General features: G+C 42.2%; 1 protein-coding gene across 9 annotated transcripts in view; it reads right to left on the bottom strand.

Annotated features, from left to right (window-relative positions):
• CCDC91 (coiled-coil domain containing 91) overlaps positions 1-23,471 on the bottom strand; it is a 539,136-nt gene that overhangs the window by 176,093 nt on the left and 339,572 nt on the right. For 8 of the 9 annotated variants that reach the window (XM_060194578.1, XM_060194577.1, XM_007529921.3 and 5 more), the window contains 2 exons: positions 3,318-3,361; positions 1,128-1,206 (listed from right to left, as the gene is read on the bottom strand). In XM_060194578.1, the coding sequence (XP_060050561.1) occupies positions 1,128-1,206; positions 3,318-3,347 (109 nt within the window). In that variant the 5' untranslated portion in view covers positions 3,348-3,361. Of the gene's footprint in view, positions 1-1,127; positions 1,207-3,317; positions 3,362-15,532; positions 15,711-23,471 lie in introns of all 9 variants that reach the window. The other variant, XM_060194576.1, reaches the window with a different exon arrangement.

The raw sequence follows: 23,471 nt of genomic DNA, 5'->3' as shown, positions 1-23,471 counted from the left end.
CGAACCTAATGTGATGATCAAAACAGAAGGTCTTATAAGCAGAATTTAGAAGCATACCAACACCTTGCTGTTATTGTTATTGCTACTATTGTTGTTGGATAGGACAAAGAGAAATTGAGAGGGGAAGGGGAGGTAGAGAAGGGGAGAGAAAGACACCTGAAGACCTGCTTCACTGCTCATGAAGCTTCCCCTGCAGGTAAGGACGGGACCCAGGGCTTGAAGCTGGGTCCTCCTGCATGGTAGCGTGTGCACGTGGCCAAGTGCGCCACATGCCTGTGCTCCACGGAGTGGCCTAACTGTAAGCTCTGTTTCTCTGCTTCCCTCCCTTCATGTGCTGTTCCCACACCTCTCTGTCTACTTCAGATTGCTCCAGGCTGGAGGTCACAGCTGATGGCCTCCCCTCATGGCCCCCAGGGCTGCCACCTGACTCCTGTGGGCATAAAGCACACACCTGTGAATGAGAAGAGGGTGAATCTGGTCTTCCTAGTCACACCTCTGCTTTATATTACTGGGGTGCAGTGCCTGAAATGAAGCCCCCTTCCATCCCCGCCAATCCAGCCTTGGAAGGTAAGTGTAGAATGAAAAGTTTGTAACTAAGGCAGAAAGCTCAAAATAGTATTTAGAAGTGAACTGTGATTATTCCAGACATTAGGGCTTCCACAAAATATCTTACAAGGACAAAATTTAATTTTGCTTTTAATTTCTTAGAGAGCTTCATTTTCACTTTTAAAATATTTTTCAACGACTTTGCTGCAAATATAACCTCTCAATTTAAATAAAAATGGATTTTTAAAATATAGCAGCAGTCCTTAATTAATGAACTTGACAGTCTAATAAATGCCATTTGGCATCTCACCTTATGAAGAACGAGACAACTTAGTCAGTGTAAATGGTTCTTTGATTTCAAGACTATGATATCATTTTCTGGAATGAGGCCTCTAGCCACCATTGCAGAACTTGTTATGCAATTCAGAGTCCGTTATGAAAAGAACCCTAGATTAGATCTGGGTTCACTCCACTTTTTTCAGATCAGAAAAGAGCAAAGAAAAGGAAAAGACACTAGCAGAGAAAGGGCAAAAAAAAAAAAAAGTTAACTGAGAAAAGTCAACTCCTAGTCACCCCAGTACCTGTCGGAAAAGCAGCCCAGGGAATTGCAGGAGATGTTGCTTGTGTTTCGCCATTTCCACCATCAAAAATCTCTGCAGCCTGAAAAAACATGGGAAATTTTATTTATTTATTTATTTAGCCTCTCGGTGCTAGCACTATGAATCCAATGCTCTTATCGGCCATTTTTTCCTTTTTTGTTTTTTTAAGATAGGACAATAAAGTTGTGAGGGGAAGGGGAAAGAGAAAGGGAGAATAAAAAACATTTGCAGACCTGCTTCACCATTTGTGAAGTGCCCCCCCATAGGTGGGGAGCCAGGGACTCGAACCCAGATCCTTGTGCTTCCTACTATGTGTATTTAACTAGGTGTGCCACTGCCTGGCCCCTGCAAAATCCCTTTATAATATCTGGAAGATGGTACTGCTAATTAAACCATCAAGCCTCATGGTTCTGAAGTGTCTGTCTCCTCTGTAACACAGCACATAATTCTAACCCCCAGCTCTAGTGCTTTCCAGTTCTGGAGCCACTCCACCCCCACTGCTGCACTTCCATCTGAGAGTGCAAAGTTCCCTTCCTTCCAGAAATAAATGCATGTCCTACCAGTGAATTTATAAATTTATATACACTATAATCACACTGCCATAGGTGAACCAAGGCCTCTGACTAACTCACCACACCTACACATGTAGACAAGAAAAATACATAATTTTTCTTTAAAACTCTAGAGACACTTTTTTTTTGGATTAGTTAGCAGAAGAACTAACTAGAGATCAATATAAAGAAATAGGGTTTGTGTCCACTGGTGAATGATCCACCAGCTGGACTTAGCAGCAGCAGCCATCTAGAGAATTCTGAAAGACAAGTGTTTTACACTAGTAAGTTCTACCGGCAAAGGGTTTTTAGAAGTATGGAGCAGTCCCTTACAAAGTGCTGAGGCTGTGGGTAAGAGTACAGAACTTACTGTCTCCTAAGTGTATAGGTTACAGAAGAATTATTTAAAAGAATCAAAATTTTGATGTGAACTTTACATTGAGTTGTCACCAAGACAACTGCATCAAGGCACACAGAATAGGTGAGCTGACTGTAAAGACTGAAACGCAATGCTACCTTAGTGAACACGGTTTAATAAAGGATATGATGCCACATTTGAACCTTCAAATAGCTAAGTGATTTCTAAACAGTAAATGGATATCTAAAGCATGTATTATCCTCTAAAGAGAAGAATTTGTTCACAGAAAAAACTAAATGTTACTTCTTAGTAACATAAATAAGATAAAACTGCCTAACAAGATTCAAAAAAATATTAAAAGAAAATGCACAAAATGAACGTGCTAAACAGAAAAAAAAAATTAGGTAAAATGCAGAAAACAGTAAGCAGTTATCTCCACAGTGACATTTTTAAGATCAGCACAAGAGAAAGGGACCCCTTCTCATGATACTCAGGACACTGAATACCTACTTAACACTGGATTACTACAATTATTGCTACAGATTACTCTTCCTCCTACCTTTCTAGCAGTTTCCAAACTAAGTGAAAAGCTTACTGAAAAAAGAAAGAGACTGGGGGCACCCACTTGCTGGTGGTTGTAGAACTTAGTCTCAATCTCAAGATTTTCCTGCAAGACTCCACAAAAAATAACTGGGCTCTAAAATACTTCACTAAAGTGAACAGGCAAAAGGGATTAAGGGAAAGGCCTTGCTGCTTCAGTTAATGCTTTCCACTTTGAAAGCATCCAGCTCTGACATGAGGGAGTAGCCCAGCAGCGGGCAAGCTCAGGAGCCCCATGGCCCTGTGAGCACCCACATCACACTGTGTCCTCACAGGTGGCAACACCCAAACGTGGCACAGACCCTTGACACCGCAGCACCGCCTCTCACACGTGGGCCCCGGGCAAGGACTCAGGCTGACAGTCTGCAGAGGCCCCTGGGTGTTTCCCCAAGCAGGGCCTAATCCCCTCCAGTTCAGCCATGCACATGGGCCTGACCAGAACAAATGTTCATCAATAATTCAGGGTTGTGGCACCAGAGGTGAGGGTGGGAGTCAATTTCTATTTCTCTTCATCTTCTTTTTAACTCCAAGATTACATCTGAAATGATGGTGAATGCCAGGGACACTCTTTCAAAAGAGCACACTTCATTTTTATCCCGCACAAAGAGACAGGGAGCACAGAGAAGTGAAGCGAGCGAGATCGGGTGTAATAACCGCACCTACCTCGAAGCCACCAAAGTCGTCATCGTCCATTCTTCAAGTGGCACCTGGAAAATAGCACGAGACTTTGAGACAAGCCCCCACACAGCCCTCCATGCAGACACTGCTCACTTCCATGCACACCCACACTCACTTATAAATCAAAACTATTTCATCTGGGTTTAAAAAAACAACTTTTCAAACTACATGTAATGTGCACTCAACCTGCTGTGCCACCACCCGGCCCCTTAAAAGTACATGTGTATGCATTTTTTTTTTTTCAAAATTAGCCATTCTGGAAAAATTAGCCATCTCTGACTTTTTCAGCAACCATGTATTTTGCCATTTGATGTCAAGATGCCAGGAGTGGAAAAATATTCTTTTACATTTTAATTCGTTTTTCCCAAGCTGGCGCTAGGGCTCAGCTCAATGATGCTTCCTGCTTTTTGCATCGACTCCTCAGTTGTCTGGCAGCATCAGCCCAGACTCCAGCTAAGAGCAGCACCGCGGTGAAGGGCTGGAAATCTGTCCTCACCACAGAGGCTCTTCCCTCGGCTTCATGGCCGAGGTTGATTTAGATTTTCAAAATTGATCAGCATTTTTGAGCTGTGGCCACAACTTCTGGAGCATTTGGATATGTGTATTTTTAGCTGAAACTGCTTTGCACTTTTGGAAAGATGTGGAGCACGTTACTAGGCTGATCAAGATAAATCAAGTCATGTATTCATGAGAGGCCAGGGGAGAGGGAAACACAAGCGGGTAAGCAGAATTCCTCTCTCTATTCTTAAAGCACATGAGAGAAAAGCAGTAGGGAAGGGTGACACATGCTTCGTTCTGTCCTGAGTGAATAAAATTCAAAGGAGAAAAGAACCACAAGAGCCTGGACTTAAATATATATGGGGGGAGAAGCCTTTCTCTTATATAGCATCAAAACAACCACCTGGGAAGTTACAAGTAATAAACAGGTGCCATACATTAAATTAAAAGAAATTATAACAAGCTGGGGGCCAGTAGCTACAAATGGTCTCCTTTTCTCTCTTCCACAAGTGAACACATTCAGATATTAGTGTTTCCTTGGCCGCAGAACATAACGGGGGCTTGATTACTACAATCTGTTTCAACTTCTTTAAAAAAAATTGGACAAAAACATCTGGCTTTGCATGATGAGGCAATATTCTACTGATACACACTGATCTCTTCAAAAATAAAACTTTAAAAAAAAGCTGTCAGGTAAAAATAAAACTCAAGGATCGCTTTTGTTTTAGCAGTAGGCCAAGAAAATGTTTTTTTTTTTTTTTTTTTTTGTCACAGACCCTCCAAAGGTAATAGCACCAAAAGGCTGTGGAGGAAATACAAAAGGGGGAAGACATTACCCAGGCCAGAGTTCACTGTGATCCCAGTGTGATCACTATCATCCCCTAACTTCACAGTCTGGTGAAAAATGTCTTAAATGTGTATTTCTCCAAAAAAAATGTACACGAATCATCCACATACAGCTCTCAAAAAAAATATAAACCAGACTTTCAGAAACTTTTGATGGTGGTTAGCTGGGAATGGAATTCACATTAATTCTGTTGCAACCAAAGAGAGGTCTGTATGTGATTACATTTTTCATGAAGAAATTATGAAAGAAGAGTGATATGGATACTGAGAATTAACCACGTCAAATGATAAACACCAAGTCTGTCTTTTCCACATGTATCCCATGAACCTCAGGAGACAATTAAATATTTTTAGCATCCACAAACATTATACCCAAAAACATGGTTTCAAAGAAATGGAATTTTTGGAGCAGAGCTGCGGTGTGTTTTTGTTAGTCAAATCCCAATAAATTATCTGCAAGGTGCCAGAAAACTTGAAAACAAAAACAAATCCCCAGTTCCAACAATCTTTTTAGCTTGTTTGCTTGTGGTAATGAACAAAATGCCATCGATTTCCGAGGTCCAGATTTAGCTCTGTGAAAGAGGCTGGTGGTGACCGCTGCTGCTTTCCACACACCAGCGACTTTCATGGACTGAAAGGCGGGCAGAGGCAGTGAGAAACAGCAAGGGGAAAACAAGACCAGCGCATATTTACAACACGGAATCCACAGAAGGCTCAGGTCTGGGTGAGCCGGGGAAAGTGAGGCACCCCGACCGAGGTCCCCTCCCTACACTGGACCAGACCACTTAGAGTCTTTATATAGCTGACAATGACGAGAAGCATATACCTGGAGCAGAAAGGGTGAAGAGTCTCTGGACAGGGAGAGACACAGAAACAGGTGGACTGGCTCAGAGTCCTTTTAAATGTGGAGATCCCTCTCCCAGGCCTACCCACTACTCAGCAGTCAACTGCCAGCAGCTGAGCCTTAACCTCTCCTTGGGAGACTAGAAGATTCTTCCCTCCTGAATCCAATCAACCCCTAACCCATCAGAGGCTTTGAAAGATAGAGCCCACCCACACCCAGATGCACTGAATTTCCAATTGCTCCAATCTCAAGGGGCAGAAGAGGATGAAGGTGAAAGGCAGGAACTATGGGGTCAGGCAGCTACTCTTGTCACTTTGGGTGAATCTGTGCAACAACTCGGTGGCTCTGGCTCCTTGTTTGTCAAGGTGGGGTGGGACAATGACAAAGATGATGACTGCAACTCCTGAGGTCATTACGAAGATGAAGGAAGTTGGAGTCTGGGATGCACTCAAAACACTGGCACATTCTAAGTAAGAGAGGAGTGAACAGGATGTTACTCTCCTCTTGACATTTGTCTGATCTCTTTTTGTTAGTCCTAGCTCTTGCCGACATGCTGACTGCCAAGGACAGTCAGAGGGATGTCAATAAGCAGTCAGGGCACTTAGCACTCTGCCTCTAGAAAGCAACAATGAAGGTACCGGTGCCAGGGGAGGGCAGGCAGGCAAAGTTGGCTGCTTTACAACAAGGCTTACAGCTTCAACTGTGCAATCCAAAACTTGAATGGTTTTTTTCTAATTTATTTTTATTTACTTTCCCTTTTGTTGCCTTGCTTTTTTACCGTTGTAGTTATTGTTGCTATTGATGATGTCATCACTGTTGGATAGGACAGAGAGAAATGGAGAGAGATGGGGAGGACAGAGAGGGGGAGAGAAAGAGATACACCTGCAGACCTGCTTCACCGCTTGTGAAGCGACCCCCCTGCAGGTGGGGAGCCAGGGCTTGAACTGGGACCCGTATGCTGGTCCTTGTGTTTGTGCCACGTGAGCTTAACCTGCTGCACTACCACCCAACCCCCACTTGAATTTTTTTTTAATTTTATCTTTATTTGTTTGAGACAGTCAGAAATTGAGAGGGAAAGGAGGTAATAGAGAGGGAGAGAGAAATAGACACACCTGCAGCACTACTTCACCACTTGTGAAGCTTTCCCTCTGCAGATAAGGACCAGGGGCTTGAACCTGGGTCCTTGCACACTGTAACGTGAGCGCTCAACCAGGTGCACCACCACCTGGGCCCCACTTGAATGTTTTTTAATGATAGTATAAAAGCAAGATGGCATGCAAGCCAACACCTATTGCGTCTACCAGAAAACTCAAGGAAATATATATATGTATTTAAAAATATTTATTTATTCCCTTTTGTTGCCCTTGTTGTTTTATTGTTGTAGTTATTAATGTTGTTGTTGTTGGATAGGACAGAGAGAAATGGAGAGAGGAGGGGAAGACAGAGAGGGAAGAGAAAGACAGACACCTGCAGACCTGCTTCACCACTTGTGAAGCGACTCCCCTGCAGGTGGGGAGCCGGGGCTCGAGCCAGGATCCTTAGCCGGTCCTTGCACTTTGCACCACCTATGCTTAACCCACTGCGCTACTGCCCAACTCTCAGAAATATATTTTTAAAAAGAAAACTAAGGCTAAAAGGATGAGTAAATACTTTAAATTAGAATTTAATAAGTGAATAACTCAGACTTTTCATATGCATTTCTTCTATGAATTTCCCTATATTATAATTACCTATACATAATGTGAAAGAGGTATCTCTTGACACCACAGTTTCTCAAAACAAAAACAAAACAAACAAACAAACAATGCCTAACAAAGCAGCCTGGATAAAGTATTAGATTCTCAAGAATGAGGTCCTAAGTTCAGTGCCCAGCATTGCATATACCATATTGGTACTCTAGTTCTTGTTTTCTCTTTCTCTCTATAATAACTAAATAACTCTTTTAATTTTAATGTCTAACAGGGAAAAAAAGGGCATTTGCTAATTATCTTGAATAAGAGAGTCTCTCCAGAAACCATCCTGATGCCCAGCCATCCCCAAGAGCCTTCCCGGTTAACGGTGTGCACACGCCATCCGACTCAGTCTCTGTCCCGTCTGGAAAGTGACGGGCTGACCCACCTCTTCACCATCACAGTAATAAGTTTTCCATTTGATCTTGTTTCATGACATGTTCCTGAGAGGCAAGAAATAAGTAGGTGTTTTTCCCAGCAGTCCCAAGCTCACAGAAGTGGGTAAGAGTAAAGAGAAAAAAAGAAATACACACACATTCCCATTCTCATTCTCTCTCTCTCTCTCTCTCTCTCTATCTCTCTCTCTCTCTCCAGTAAGGGCTTAATATGATTAGCCATCAAGACTGAGCAATTATAACAGTCTAGTCATGTAAGACTGTAATTCCAGACTTGCCCATTCAGGGAAATTATTTGCTCACCAGAATTTCTATGACCTCTTCTGAGGAAGTGTAGGGGCTTTTTTTTCCCCTCCAAAAGTAGGGACCAATTTTTAATCATTTTATTCCTTGCACCATGAACTAAGTAGCACATAATAGGGGTTTGAAAGATTAATTTGAAATAATGCCTTTGGAATAACTGACTCTGCAAAGGCAAATGAATTGCAACTTCCCACGTGCCTTCCTTTTCCCTCTATTTCTCCAAGAAAAGCATGTTGGCACTTGGGCAGTAGAAGCTCAAGTTGCCAGCACTGCAATAGCCATAGCCACACCAAAACAGGTCAGAAGGCCTGCATCGTAAAAGACATCACAGTGTTTCACTTCACTCTCTTAAACATCCACTAGAGTGAGGCCAGTGATGGTGCTGAAGCATCCTCCAAGAAGCTGAGACAACTGCTGCTGCTCTATAAGCAATACCCCCTCTGAACTCCTGCCAACAGTAAAGTAGCACAAGGCAAAACACAAACAAAAGAGAGCTGCAAATGCACTACCTGAAAATAGCTTATTCAGAAATGAACAGATAGGAGAATGTCCCAGTAAGTATTATCTTTATTTACTTATTGGATAGACACAGCCAGAAATTGAGAGGGAAAGGGGTGATAGAGAGGGAGAAAGACAGAGAGACACCTGCAGCCCTGCTTCACTACTCAGAAAGCTTCCCCCCTGCAGGTGGGGACCGGGGGCTGGAACCCTGGTCCTTGTGCACTGTAACATGTGGGCTGAACAGGTGCACCACCACCCGGCCCCCCTTTCTGATTACATCTTCCCACCTCCTCCAACTCCTGGATCTCTCTGCCGGCAGAGGGTCCTCTGATTCCATCTCATTACTCTCAGCTTCTAAGAACATGTTCATTCATAATCTCAGTGCTCTAACCAGATTTTCCAGAGCCCCACTTTGCTAGGACTAGTCCTATCTTCCCAACAAATAATGACTACATGGTTAGTTCACTGTCAACTCAAAATTCTCTCTGGGTAAATTATACTCCAGCTAGGTGACAAAACCTCTACCCTCAAGGAAGCTTCAGAGGTAGATACGCTACCTCTTATAATCACATTTGGAAAAATACCATAGACCTTCTGTGGTCGGAAGGAAACAAGGTGCAGAAGACACTATCATGCCTCTCTCTACAGCTCGGCAGGTGATAGTGGGAGCAGGCCATCCAGAAGCACCCCTGGCAGGGCAGAGGAGTCACAGGGGCATGTGCACACATAGTACAAGTTCCATGGGTTCCTCACTGGAACTGCTGGCTCACAAACAGGGCATGCGGCCATAACCTGGCTCCTAGGAGAAGCAAAGGCCAACCAGGGAAAAAATGTTTGCTTGGCATGGAGGTGTGAATATTAGACTCTTGTCAGAAAAGGGCAGGGTGAATTTCAAGGGTAGATGTGGGAGACCTCACCTCAGCCCTGATCTAAGCCATGCTAACAACACCTTAACTACTGAGCCACTTTCCTGATCTACTGCTAAGCTGACTCAGAATCTAGAGTGGTTACAAGGCAAGGGGCAAGGAAGGACCCCCAAGAGCCATCAGCAATACCCAACTGCCCATCTTCTGTGAAGCACTATCAGAGACTCACTAGAAAACCCGTTTCCCATACCCAAATGAACTCACAGTTCTGCCTGCTACATCTACTTCTCTCTGGGAAGGTCTCTCTTACCCCTTCTCCAGAAGCTCTCCCAAAACCCTCAACTCTCAGACTTCTGACCTTTCTGTTTCAGTCGTGTAATTAAAGCAAATGACCAAGTCTCCTATTAAACAGAAGGAACAAAAGCAGACATAATGGAATGCTGGAGAATGAATGCAGGGCTTCGTGTACACATGGTACCACTCAGTGACTCTAGGGCCCACCCTTCTGTTTGCTTGCTTGCTTGTTTTGAGAGAGCAGAGAAAGGGGAGGTCACCACAGCACTGCTCCACCATTCATGGAGCTCTTCTGTGGTGTCTCAGTGGTCTCAAATGGTGCTGGGGCTTGATCTAGGGCCTTGGGCATGGGTATGTATGCATCTCACAGGCAGAAGACATCTGAAGAGAAATCTCTTCACGTCATTCTCTCAAACCTCTCTGCTCACAAAGACCAAGGAGTCCGTCCATCTACTTGAGGCTAATCCCTCCATGGAGGGGGGTGGAGGGTTGGCTCTCCTAGTGTTCCCTCTCCTAAATACTTAGCCTCCCCCTCTTCCTTGGCTCCTTCCTATTAACAATAATATGTGCTTCAGGCCCTACATCTTTAACAAAACGAAACAAAACAAAAACAAAAGCAAAACCATCCTTAACTCAACTACATTCTTCTGCAACCACAACCCTCTCCTTTCCACAACTCAACTTCATAGATGCTCTATTCTTACAGCCCATGCCTGCAACCAATTACCTCTTTCTCACTAAATGCAAAGAGACACTTTCAATCCCTTGTCTTGCTTGAACACTAACAGCATGTGACCAGTCTTTCCTTCTCAAAACACTCCGGCCCCACCATTTGCAAGGCAGCCACACTTCTTCCCCTCTTCCTCCCATTTATCTACCCACTCTTCCCCGCTCCTCTTGCAGGTCCTTCAACCAGTCCCCTAAACTTTCTTAATGTTCTCACTTTAGACACACTCCTTTGGACTAGTTTAAGGAAAAGAATATCTGGTTCATATCCATCTCCTGAGCTCTAGATCCTCACACACAACAGAGAACCAAAGACTTTCTCAATCTAACAGGCACCTCAGATGTGATACAACCAAAATAGAACTCAAGATCTCACCCACAAACCTTGATTCATTCTCCCTCTAGGGTCCCTTTGCCCACTGTTTAGTCCTCCCCTTTATAACACAACCTACCAAGACAAAAACCTGGAGTTGTCTTGGACATGTTCTCTCTAACTCCACACCTCCACAAAGCCAATCACAAAGTCTGACATCCAAAATACCTCGTGTCTGTCTACTCTGCCCATTTCCTAATACCACCACCCTCCATAACACCCCACCATCTCTCATGTGATTTACAACACTGCCTTCAAGATGCCTCTCCTCCCAGTCTACTACCCCTTTCTCCTCCATTCTCCACTCTGCCACCTCTGGACTCCTCCTAGTTACTCAGCCAGTCAGAACCTTTAAGAGGCTGCTTGACCCTCAATGCCCATCGACAGATAACTGGCTAGAAGTTATGGGACATATATATACTCTATGGAATACTAGTCTGCAATCAAAAAGATGATTTTATGTACTCTCTTGACCAGTGTCCTCAAGTATACAGTGAACTACTGACTAAATAACTTCAAGATAACCCACTGTAAGATCCCCTAAATATGTAGTGTGTATGTGTGTGTACACTACTGTATAACTAAAATCAAATTCTTTTCACAAGCTGATTTCTATTCTAAAGCTGTTATTATTCCATTGCTATTACAATCCTTTAGTCCATCCAGAAAGCAGAAACTGGGATCGCCTTTTTTACTCTTCACATTACACCACAGCCAGGTGTGCCTTTCAGTTCCTATTTTCCCAGCCCTGTTTTTCTTTCTCCTCAAATGACCATCCCTGGGATTTGGGTAGCTAGTACTGTATCTAGCACTGGAAGTTCTTTTAAAAAAAGAGATATTTGTTTACTTAGTTGTCTGTTTATAAAGGGGGGGGCAGGGCACTGCTCAGCTCTGGTGTAAGGCAGCGCGAGGGTTAAACATGTAGCCTCTGGAAGCTGTGGCATGCACGCTGGGGCTATAGCAGGCAGAGCTGTCTCTCTGGCCCTCAGACCCTCAGACCCTCGGAACTTGCTCCTACTCTTCCTGCAGCCCCACTGGCTCCTTACACTGGAGAACTTCTGAAAACATATGAGCTTTAAATTCTCAAACTCTAGCGTCAGTTAACTCCAGACCATTCTGACCTCAGTGACAAACCTGTGCCTTCACGGGCCGGGAGCCTGGGAGCTGCAGCTGGAAGCAAGGGAAGCATGAAAACAGACTTCTGGATCTTCCCCACTTACATGTGCCCTTCTCTAATTTCATTCTCCTTATGATGGAGCCCCACTTCTATGCAGAGATAGTTCATCTTGTCAGCCTGGAATATGGATGTTCTGACTGATGCAACGGGCACAGGATCTTTTAGTCAGGTAAGAGTGAAGTTGTAAGCTCAATGCCTCAATATTCAGGTATCCACGTACAACTTAAAACTCCTTTCTCTCTGGGAGTTGACATAATTAAGGGCCCCCAGTTACTTCTCTGCCTTTTTCAAAGCTCACTTCAGATATACTTCCTAGAGGATGTGGCTCACCATGAAGTGAGGAAGGTCCATCTTACGATGTTCCAGCTTAATCACTTCTCGAGCATGGCACTGCCTCGAGTCATCTCACTGGGCTTTTCTATTTTTATTATTTGCTTTCTTAAAATATAACTTAGCATATGGGAACCTACCACCCAGCATCAAACTGAAGATACTGACACTGGATTACGTGAGAATCTGCCTTGCACCTCTGTCAACTCAAGAAATCTGAATGTATTCAATAAATATTTTAAAATTTTATTTATCCATTTATTTATTTATTGGAGACAGAGAAATTGAGAATGAAGGGGGAGATACAGAGGGAAAGTAACACAGAGAGGCACCTGCAGCCCTGCTTCAACATTCAAAAAGCTTCCCCCTGCAGGTGGAGACCAGTGGCTTGAACCTGGGTCCCTGCTCACTGTAATGTGTATGCTGACATAGGTATGCCACTGTCTGGTTTTTTTGTTGTTGTTTTTTTTTCTCCCAGAGCACTAATCAGCTCTGGTTTACTGCAGGGAACTAAACCTGAGACTTTGGGGCCTCAGGCATGAGAGGCTCTGCATAACAATTACGCTATCTACCCCTGCCCAGAAACCTAAATTTATTTTTCATCATTGCCTTGCTTTCAAATTAATGGGGTTTCACCTCATCTGTGCCTACCATCAAAATAAAAGCAATTAAAAAAACATTTTGACTATTTGTAAAAGGTATCTATGGCATATTAACTGGGGGGGGGACTTTCAAATGTAATATTATGTTGCTGCTATTATTTGAGTTATCATTCATTCTCTGACTACTGTAACATACCAGATTATTTGGTCACTTTCCTGTCAATAAACATTTGGTTAGTTTACAATATTTTGTTATTGAGAGCATAACTGCTATGAATGCTCTCCAGCAGAGCTGTGTTTGTATATACACAGAATTCCTCTTGGGCTTATGCCTACAAGAAAAATTACTAGGTTGCAAGGTCTGTCTATGTTTAGTTTCACAGGATAACAAAGACCTATTTTCCAAAATGGTTGCACAAATTATACTTGCAGAAACAAGTAAAAAATTAAATTACTGTTAATTCTCATTCTTGGTTTTAAATGTTATCTCATTAAAAATTTTAAGCATCACTTGCAAAAGATAATGAAAATTTCAGAGCATTGATTTCCAGTGATACATACCTGAAATTTATACGATGCTATACTACAAAGTTACTTTAATGAAATATAACAAAAAGTAAGATAAAAATTAAATAGTGTGTGCTTAATTTGATTTTCCTAATAATTAATGAAGTTGAAATTGCTTCATATGATTGTTAGTTATACATGGTTTCTCTTTGTGAACTAGCCAGACCTGTCATTATTTTCTATGTTGCTTGTCCCTATTTTTTACTTTCAAATATATTGTTAATGTTAATCTATGTAAACTGTGTACTGCAAATACTCTCTAGTTTATAAACTTTTCTCCCTGACCCCCTTTCTTTCTCATTGCTCAGCTCTGGCTTGTGGTGGTACAGAGAATTGAACCTGGGACTTCAGAGCCTCAGGCATGAAAGTGTAACCATTATGCTATTTCTCCTGCCTCCTTTTTATATTCTTTAACATGGTAATTATAAAGTCCTAGTCTGATGTCAACTCTTATCAGTCTTTTAGAACAATTTATCAATGTTTATAAATCCTTTCTTACTCCGAAATCCAAAAGAAATATATCTTTATCTTCTATGGCTACAACTTGACTTTTGACAGATACTTAATCCATCTGTGGTTTGATTTTTATATATGATGGAGATAGAGATCCATTTTTTTCTGCCAACGTGGATGACTTTTCCAGTTTCATAAACTGACTAGTAATTTTTTTCCTTGCTGATATGACATACAATCTCCATCCCATAACAAGATTTCATAAAAGTGTGAATCTGTTTCTAGATGTACAGTTGAGTATAAATGAGATCTTTTAGAATTGAGCAATCCTGTGTATAAACATGTTATATGTGACTAAAATATACTATGGTCAAGTCATTTTAAATGCTAACAAAGTCTTACGTGCTTAAAGAAGTCTTACATGCTTCCCATTAGGTTTATTCCTACATTTTAATGCCTCCTTTTAAAATGACATATTTAGTTGGTTGTTACAGTTGTATAAGAACACAACTGACTCCTTATTAATCTTATATCCATTCATCTTTGCTAGACTCAGATAATTACCTATATTTCTAAATTTTAAAGTGCATATATGTATGTATTGTCACCAGGGTTATTAAGGCTTGGTGCCTGCATAAAGATTCCATGGCTCCCAGAAGTCATTATTTCTGTTTGTTTACTCATTTACTGGTAGAGACAGAAACAGAGAGGAAGAGAAATAAAGAGAGGAGGAGAGAGAGAGAGAGGAATCTGCAGCACTGCTCTGCTACTCATGAGGCATCCCTGCCGCAGGAGACTGAACTCAGTCCTTACACATAGTAATGTGTGTGCCACACCTCCTAGCCTCTCCATCTATCTTTGGAGTTTTGTACATAAGGGATCATATTGTCTTCAGATGATAACAGTGTTATTATTTCCTTTCCAATTCCTATACTCCTAATTGCCATTCTTGTCTTGGCAAGCACTATGCCTTTCAATACAAAGCTAATAACAAGATCAAAAGTATCTCACATTCTACATATTCCTCTTCAGATCTAACACTGATGCTATCCTGTTGAGTTGTAGACTCTCTGCCTTTCCCCTCGAGCCTGTGTAAATAACTCTGACCTCCAAGAAATACCCAACACAGCAGAGCAGAGCCAGCATGGGGTACCTTCGCCAGCAGGGCCATATGGGCACTTTGTTGCTCCTTCAACTGCCTGCACCTGGAACCCACCTGGGGAGGCCCACCTACCCACATGCAGAAGTCACACAAGGGTTTTCTAACTGACTGACCAAGCTCCCAGCCAGGATCAACTCCCCAGACGATATGTGAAGGCATATCCAGGTGACTCTAGTTCCCACTGTATGTCATCTCCAGTGCTTGGTTATCCCATGGAAAGTGCCTGACCCTCAGAATACACGAGCATAAAAAGCCACAGTTTTATGAAATTATAGCATGTTATTTAGCAGGAATAGGGAGACTAGGTAAAAGCAAGTATGCTTACATCATTCCCATTTTTAGAAGAGAATGAGTTGAGTACTTTCCCACTGAAGATAGTCTGATGATGATGATGGTTGGCTGATGTGTTTCATCATGTCAACAAGTTAAAGAATATGCCTCCTTGCTGAGTGACTTCACTCACATGGAGGATTTAAGAAACAAATTAGGTGGTCTGAGAAACTGCACAGCAGATACACATAGGGTCCACATACATATGAAGAAATGCTCCACTTCACTTGTCAGTCGAGAAAAGCACATTAAAACTACTACAGCTTCACGCCTGTGACAGTGGTTGACATCAACAAATCAGGAAATGGCAAGTGCTGGGGAAGATGTGAAGGAAAAGGACTTCTGACACACTGTTGGTGAGAAGGCAAACTGGTGCAATGCCTATGAAAACAATATGCAGAGTTCTTAAATAAATAAACATAAAAACACCTTATAATCCAACAATAACACTCTTGGGAGTTTATCCAGAGGACATGAAAACACTAATTCAAAGGGATATATATATATGCACTCCTATGCTTATAGCTGCATTCTTAGTTAAGGAGTGGAAGTAAACTAAATGCCCCTTGGCAGATGAATGGATAAAGACGCTATGGGGTGCGGGTGGGGAGTAGAATACCCAGCTGAGTGAACACATCACCATGCACAAGGGACTGAGTTCAAGTCCCCACTCCCCAACTACAGGGGGAATGCTTCAAGATTGGTAAAGCAGGTACTTCAAATATCTCTCTGTCTCTGTCCCTATCTCCCCCACCCCTCTCAAGTTCTCTCTGTCCTATCAAATAAAATAGAATTAAAAACAAAGCAAAAGGAAAAAAATGGCCACTGGAAATGGTGGGTTTGTAGTACTGACACTGAGCCCTAGCTATAACCCTGGTAGCCATAACAGAAGAAAAAGAGGAGGAAGAGGAGGAAGTAGTAGTAGCCAAAGTAATTGGATATATACTCTATAAATAGCTATTGTGTCCTATAGAACAAAATTGATGGAACTGGAGGTGATTATGCTTAGCAATGAAGTAAGGAGACAGAAGACAAAACCAGATGGTTTCGCTCATATAAGGAATACAGATAATTAAAATACATGGACTTGCAAAAATAAATTAATAGATAGGTAAATAAGTAAACAAATAGCCAAACTGTCTCTATGACTATGAAAACTATGGTAGTTGGGTGGTGGGGGGTAGGGGCTAGGGGTCAGTGCACAGAACTGTGGTGTTGGATGTGGTGTGGACCTTTACCCCAAATTATAATCATGCAAAACATTTATTGAATCACTAATGGAATGTATTAAATTTTTAAAAATAAAGCATAGTTTCTTAACAAGGAAGGAAAGAAGGGAGGGAGGGAGGGAGAGAGGGAGGGAGGAAGGAAGAAAGGAAGGAAGGAAGGCAGGCTGACTTGGCAAGGTGTACACTGGTAGAGTGCCTGCCTTGCTAGCAAGAAATCCTGAGCTGGATTGGGGTATCTCGTATGCTAGAGTGATGTTCTGGCTCTCTCTCAGCCTGCCTTCCTTCATACATATCTCTATCTCCTTCTGCCTCTTATTGATGCAGAAGCCATCTTTTTTTTAAAAAAAGACACAGAACAAAAGAGAAAAAAAGGATGAAACATAAATAGTCTCTATCATCAAACTGAGGATACCAGTGGGGCAGGGGGTTCACTTGGGGCTGGAGGCACTGTGGCCTACTATGAGGTGGGGGGGCACTTAGGGAGGGCCTGGGATATGCTGGCACATATTTTGGGAAGATGTGAAAATTGTACCCCCAAGACAATAACAGTATTCTAAAACAAGATTTTCTTAAAAAACAAATAAAAAACAACTTTCCTCCTAATTTACAAAACATTCTTATTATGTGTTACACTGATTATAAAATGCTTTTTTTGGGGCCAGGCAGTTGCATACCCACATGGTTAAATGCACATAGTACAACTAGCAAGGGCTGGTTCAAGTCCCTGGCTCCCTGCCTGGGGGCAGTGCAGGAAGCAGGGGGTTGCTTCACAAGCTGTGAAGCAGGTCTGCAGGTAACGTGACTATCTCTGTCTCTCTGCCTCTCTATTTTCCTCCCTCTCAATTTCTCTCTGTCCTATCCAATCAAATTGAAAGATGGCCGCTAGAAGTAGTAGATTCATACTGTAGGCACTGAGCCCCAACAATAACCCTGGAGGCAAAATAAAATACTTCTTTATATTTATTAAAACATATTTTTCTTTTAAGTAATCACCATTACTAATTTGTCTGGCTCACCTAACAGTGAATCACTCTCGTATACCTGAAATAAAACCAACCTGGTAACAGAGTCTGCCTTTTTTACAATGCTTTACTCTGCTAATATCTTGACTGAGAGTCTTCCATCTACAACCATAGGTAAAGCACATCTGTAACTTTCACTGACTGTAATGTCTTCGTATGGTTTGAATAACAGAGCATATGGGGCTTTTAGAACTAGCAGGAGGCAATGTCTCACTTTATTAATTAAAAAAAATAAAACATTACATCAGATTACTCTTCTTAAAATTTTGGTAGAAAGTTGCTTACCAAGTTGTCTGGACTTAATACTTTCTTTCTGGGAAGATTCAATTTCTTATAATTATAGGATGATTCAGTCTTTTAATTTCTCCCTCAGTTTTATTGAAAGTAATGTTTTTCTAGAAATATGTCTGTTCTAAGTTTTGTTTTAAATAGTTGGCATACAGTTCTTAACAGCACTGTTATTATCGTATAACTGTGGTAAAACATCACACAAAATATGCTCTGGTAGCCATTTTCAAGAGAGAGGAGAGACACCACAGCACCACTCTTCTACTCGTGAAGCTTCCTCGTGGCATATGCCCCTCCTGTGTGCACAGTGTGTATTCTGCAAGGTAAGCCATCTACTGGCCCCCTTCAGTTTTCATTTGCCTTTCCCTAATGATTAAAAGCATATTTTTCCTGTATTCATTGGCCAAGTGTATATCATCTCCTTTGGAGAAATGTCTATCCGAGTTTTCTTCTGGTATGTGATTGGGTTGTTCTGTTGAGTTTTACAAATTCTCTGTGTGTTCTGGATATTGGTTTCTTAACAGATAAATGGTTTTAAAATATTTTCTTCCACTCTGTGGGCTTACATTTTTACTGATGTCTGTTTTTTGATGCATAATATTTTTACAATTATCTATCAAGTCCAATTTTTCTGTAAATCATTTGGTTATCTGGCTCTGGTGTCATGCCAAGATACCTCTATCAACCTCAACATTATAAAGGCTTTGTCCTCTGTTTCTTTCTAAAATCTTTAGGGGGTACACATAGGTCATGGACCCATTCTGATTTTGACTTTGGAGTATTAAGTAGGACTTCAGCTTTAGTCATCTGTATGTGTATACTCATTGTTCCCAGCTCCATTTGTTATAAAGAATATCTTCCCTCAATGAATGTCCATGGTGCACTTGCCAAAAATCATCTCACCTCAGATGTGAGGATTTCATTCTAGGCTTTCTATTCTAACCCACTAAGTTAAACTTCTGCAGGGGGAAAACTTCACAAGTAATAAATCAATGCTACAGGTGCCTCTCTCTTTCTATCTCCCCCTTCCCTCTCAAGTTCTCTCTGTCATATCACAGAAGAAAAGGAGGAAGAGGAAAGAAGGAAGGAAGGAAAAAAGAAAGAAAGAAAGAAAGAAAGAAAGAGAGAAAGAAAGGGAAAGAACAGAACAGAAAAGATAGCTGTTGGGAGCATCTGACTCGTAGTGATGGTAAAAAATAAAATAAAATAAAAGGTGGCATGGGTGAGTTCACCTTCCTCACCCCGTCTTGGATGGATCTTGAAAGAATCATGTTAAGTGAGATGAGTCAGAAAGAGGATGAATATGGGACAATACTGGAAACTTGGACTGGAGTTGGTGTATTGCACCAAAGTAAAAGACTCTGGGGTGTGGGGGAGGGTTCGGGTCCCAGAACATGATGGCAGAGGAGGACCTATTGGGGGCTGTATTGTCATGTGGAAAACTGGGAAATGTTACGCATGTACAACCTATTATATTTATTCCCTTTTGTTGTCCTTATTGTTTTATTGTTGTAGTTATTGTTGTTATTGATGTCACTGTTGATAGGACAGATAGAAATGGAGAGAGAAGGGGAAGACAGAGTGGGGAGAGAAAGATAGACACCTGAAGACCTGCTTCACTGCCTATGAAGCGACTCCCCTGCAGGTGAGGAGCCCAGGGCTCGAACTGGGATCCTTACGCCGGTCCTTGCGCTTTGCACCATGTGTGCTTAACCCACTGCTCTACCGCCCAACTCCTCAAAACTATTGTATTTTACTGTTGACTATAAACCATTAATCCCCAACAAATAAAAGAAAAAATGGGTAAATGGGTGATATGGCCTAAACATACATCAGGGTTAAAAGAGAGAGAGAGAGAGAGAGAGAGAAAGAAAGAGGAAAGGAGAGGAGAGGAGAGGAGAAGAGAGAGGAGGGGAGGGGAGGGGAGGGGAGGGGAGGGGAGGGGAGGGGAGGAGAGGAGAGGAGAGGAGAAGAGAGAGGAGGGGAGGGGAGGGGAGGGGAGGGGAGGGGAGGGGAGGGGAGGGGAGGGGAGGGGAGGAGAGGAGAGGAGAGGAGAGGAGGAGAGGAGAGGAGAGGAGAGGAGAGGAGAGGAGAGGAGAGAAAAGAAAAGAGAAAAAAGAAAAAAGAAAAGAAAAGAGTTGGTAAACCTTGGGGTCTCTGATTCCCATGACTTTCGTTCCCTCTGCTGGAAGCCTGTATGATTCAGAGAAACATGAGCAAATATCATCAGCAAAAAAAAATAGCAAATAGCATGAGACAGAGATAACTGATAAGTGATAGACGCCAAAGGCACTAGGGGTGACTGGAGCAGGGAAGGAGCAAGACAGGCCTCAGTGGAGCTAGTCAGCTGGGAAGGACATTCAGTGCCGAAAGTGCAGAGGCACAGAGCATGCTGTGGTGCTGGAGACAGAGGAGGGATAGATACTATAAAGAGACTCACACACTGGGCTTGATCTCTGGGTTTCCACTAGGAACTTTTCCCCAGTGCCTGTAAAAGTCCCAGCACCTTCTCTGACTGGAAGCACACTATGAGAAAATCCTATGGGTGAGTCACCATTCTGTGCATTTAGAAACTGTATTCCCTGCCCCAACCCCCAGAGTTACCTCTCTAATGATGCATTTAACCAAGCAAAATAATCACTGAGGTCAAGGACTGACAAGGAGAAAAAGTGAGGAGCTGAGTGTTGGAAGGAGGCACACCTAGACGCTGACACTAAAGATGACCAGGTGAGGAGGAGCCACTGCAAAGAGAGAATGGCCTCCATGAAGATGGCCAGCTCACAGGAGAGGCCAGGCTGCTGAGGGCCACTGACTGGCCCCTAAATCCCTGATGCTCTGGGGCTCTTTCAGGGACAGCAGAGATATATCCATATAAAGCAGCTCTGCTGTGCTTGGAAAGCCAGGCATCCACTTTTTCATTAGTTAGTTAGACAGAAAAAGAGAGAGAGAAGAAAGATACCACACTGCAGGAAAGCCCCTTGCAGTGCAGGGGCAGAGGCTGAGTTTGCCATGCACACGTCCTAGATTTGAGCCCTGGAACCACAGAGGTTTCATGACACAGGGAGACACTCTGGAACTGTGTGTCTCTACCTCCCTGTCTCTTCTCTATCTCTGAAATAAAAAATGGAAAAGTGGACCCAGGTGTAGGAGGGGATAGGCGGTAGCCCAGTGGGTTAAACACTCATGGCGCAAAGCACATAGACCAGCGTAAGGATCCCAGTTCAAGCCCCCATCTCCCCACCTGCAGGGGGGTCGGTTCACAAGAGGTAAAACAGGTCTGCAGGTATCTTTCTCTCCCCCTCTCTGTCTGCCCTACTCTCTCCATTTCTCTCTGTCCTATCCAACAACAACGACATCAACAACAATAACTACAACAATGAAACAAGGGGAACAAAAGGGAAAATAAATAATAAAAAAATTTAAAAAGAAAAATTAAAATACCTCGGGGCCAGCCAGTGGTACATCTGGTAGAGCACACACATTACTATGCACAGGACCTGGGTTCAAGTTCTTGGTCCCTACCTAAGCAGGGGAGCTTCATTAGCAGTGAAGCAGTACTGCCAAGTATTTCTTTCTCTCTCCCTCTCTAGTCCCCCCTTCCCTTTTAATTTCTCTTTTTCTATAAAAAAAAATATATAAGAAAAAAAGACAAAAAAAGGCTGCCCAGAGCAGTGGATTCATTGTACAGGCACCAAACCCCCAGGAATAACCCCATTAGCAACTTAAAAAAAGGAGAAAGAAAAGAAAGAGAAAGAGAATTAACACACACATACATATTATACAACCACTTTATATATGAAAGTAAATTTAAAAAATCTTTGGGGAAACATATCCTACAATAAAAATAAGCGCTAACCTGTGCCCATAAATCAGACATTCACATTTTCTGTGGTTCTAAACTGTGACTCACCTGTATTTTACATCTGTTAAAGATACCCCAGATACTAAGAAAGGCTCTGAGGTTTCAGCAAGTGCTAATTATAAGTTGACAAAGACTACACATCACATTATATGATCTGAGTCACATTCTAATGCAGTATGTATACTTAGTGATTTGGATAGTGGTCACAAGAACATTGACCTCATATAAGAAATAAGGGATGCTGTTACTTAAAATATGCAAAAAATAATTTAATGGCATAAAATAACCCAGGTCAGGAAAGATGGAATGGAAGAGTGAAAAAGGCAGATTGTATTATTACAAGTGACAGTAAACTTTTAAATTTTACACTGCTACTCAGAATATCAATATAATGTGTAAATTAACACAACTAAACAGAAAAAGCCTTCCAAATAAAAGAAAAGATAGCTTTTCCATCTATAATAGGAGAGGATTAACATCTACCAAAAATATGAATGTATCCTGTGTATTACGTAAAAGAATAAAAGTATATAAGAAATGGTGATGAGTTAGTCTGCAGTATTGGTCAACATACCTGAAGCTAGAGGTGACAGGTCTGAGCTTCAGGAGAAGAGTCATTTAAAGTTATGGGGGTGGGAGGGCAGAAGACAGCATTGTGTTTATAAAAATGTGGTACAGCTCAGACTGACAGGAATGTAGAGATTATGCAGGCTCCTGTGCTAAATATGAATTAATAGATATAGGCCCCTAGGTCAGATCGATAGAGTTAATAGTTAACCCTATTTATATGCTCTTCCCATATTTGGGATCTATTCTCTTCCCTGATCCAGCTTTCTAGTCCTATTCCCAACTCTGACACCATCTCTGCAGACAATACCTTTAGCCAACCTGCATGTTGGCTGTAAGGCTCACACAAAAATTAATAAAGTCATGGTCACCTGAAATATACCTAAATATATTTCCTAGATCTTTCTAACATGAAGACCCCAATTCTCACCTGCTGTATTCTTACCTCTAGGTTCCTTATTATTAAACAATTTCTTCTGCTTTACATCTTAATGGTTTTCAGCCACCAAGTTGTAGATGCTACCATGATGGCAACCTGACTTCTCTGGATAGACAACCTTACCAATGTGACTTGGAACGCCACCTCTCCAGAGCCCTGCCCAAAAGATAGGAAAGATAGAAACAGGCTGGGAGTATAGATAGACCTACCCACATCCATGTCCAGAGGAGAAGCAATTACAGAAGCCAGATGTCTCTCCTATTGCACCCATTTTGATACTCCCAGGGGGATAAAGAATAGGAAAGCTGGGGGACGGCTGTAGCACAAAGGGTTAAGTGCACATGACGTGAAGGGCAAGGGCTGGATTAGGATCCTGGTTCAAGCCCCCACACCCCACCTGCAGGGGGGTCGCTTCACAGGCGGTGAAGCAGGTCTGCAGGTGTCTATCTTTCTCTCCCCCTATGTCTTCCCCCTCCTCTCTCCATTTCTCTCTGTCATATCCAACAACAACGGCATCAATAACAACAACAATAACTACAACAATAAAACAAGGGCAACAAAAGAGAACAAATAAATATTTTTTTAAAAATACACCACCAGTGAGAATGACTCAAACCAAAGCAAGCTGTGCATCTACGACAGTTAGATTCCCTCAGTTCAGTCATGCTTTCCCTTCAGCCTAATTGTTCCTTACTAGTTCAAGTTAGTTCAGCTTAAGGCATCAGACCCATACAC

Source organism: Erinaceus europaeus, chromosome 7 (genome assembly GCF_950295315.1).
Source record: "Erinaceus europaeus chromosome 7, mEriEur2.1, whole genome shotgun sequence".
NCBI lineage: Eukaryota > Metazoa > Chordata > Mammalia > Eulipotyphla > Erinaceidae > Erinaceus > Erinaceus europaeus.
Note: the sequence above shows the minus strand (reverse complement) of the source record. Positions and strands in the feature narration are given on the sequence as shown.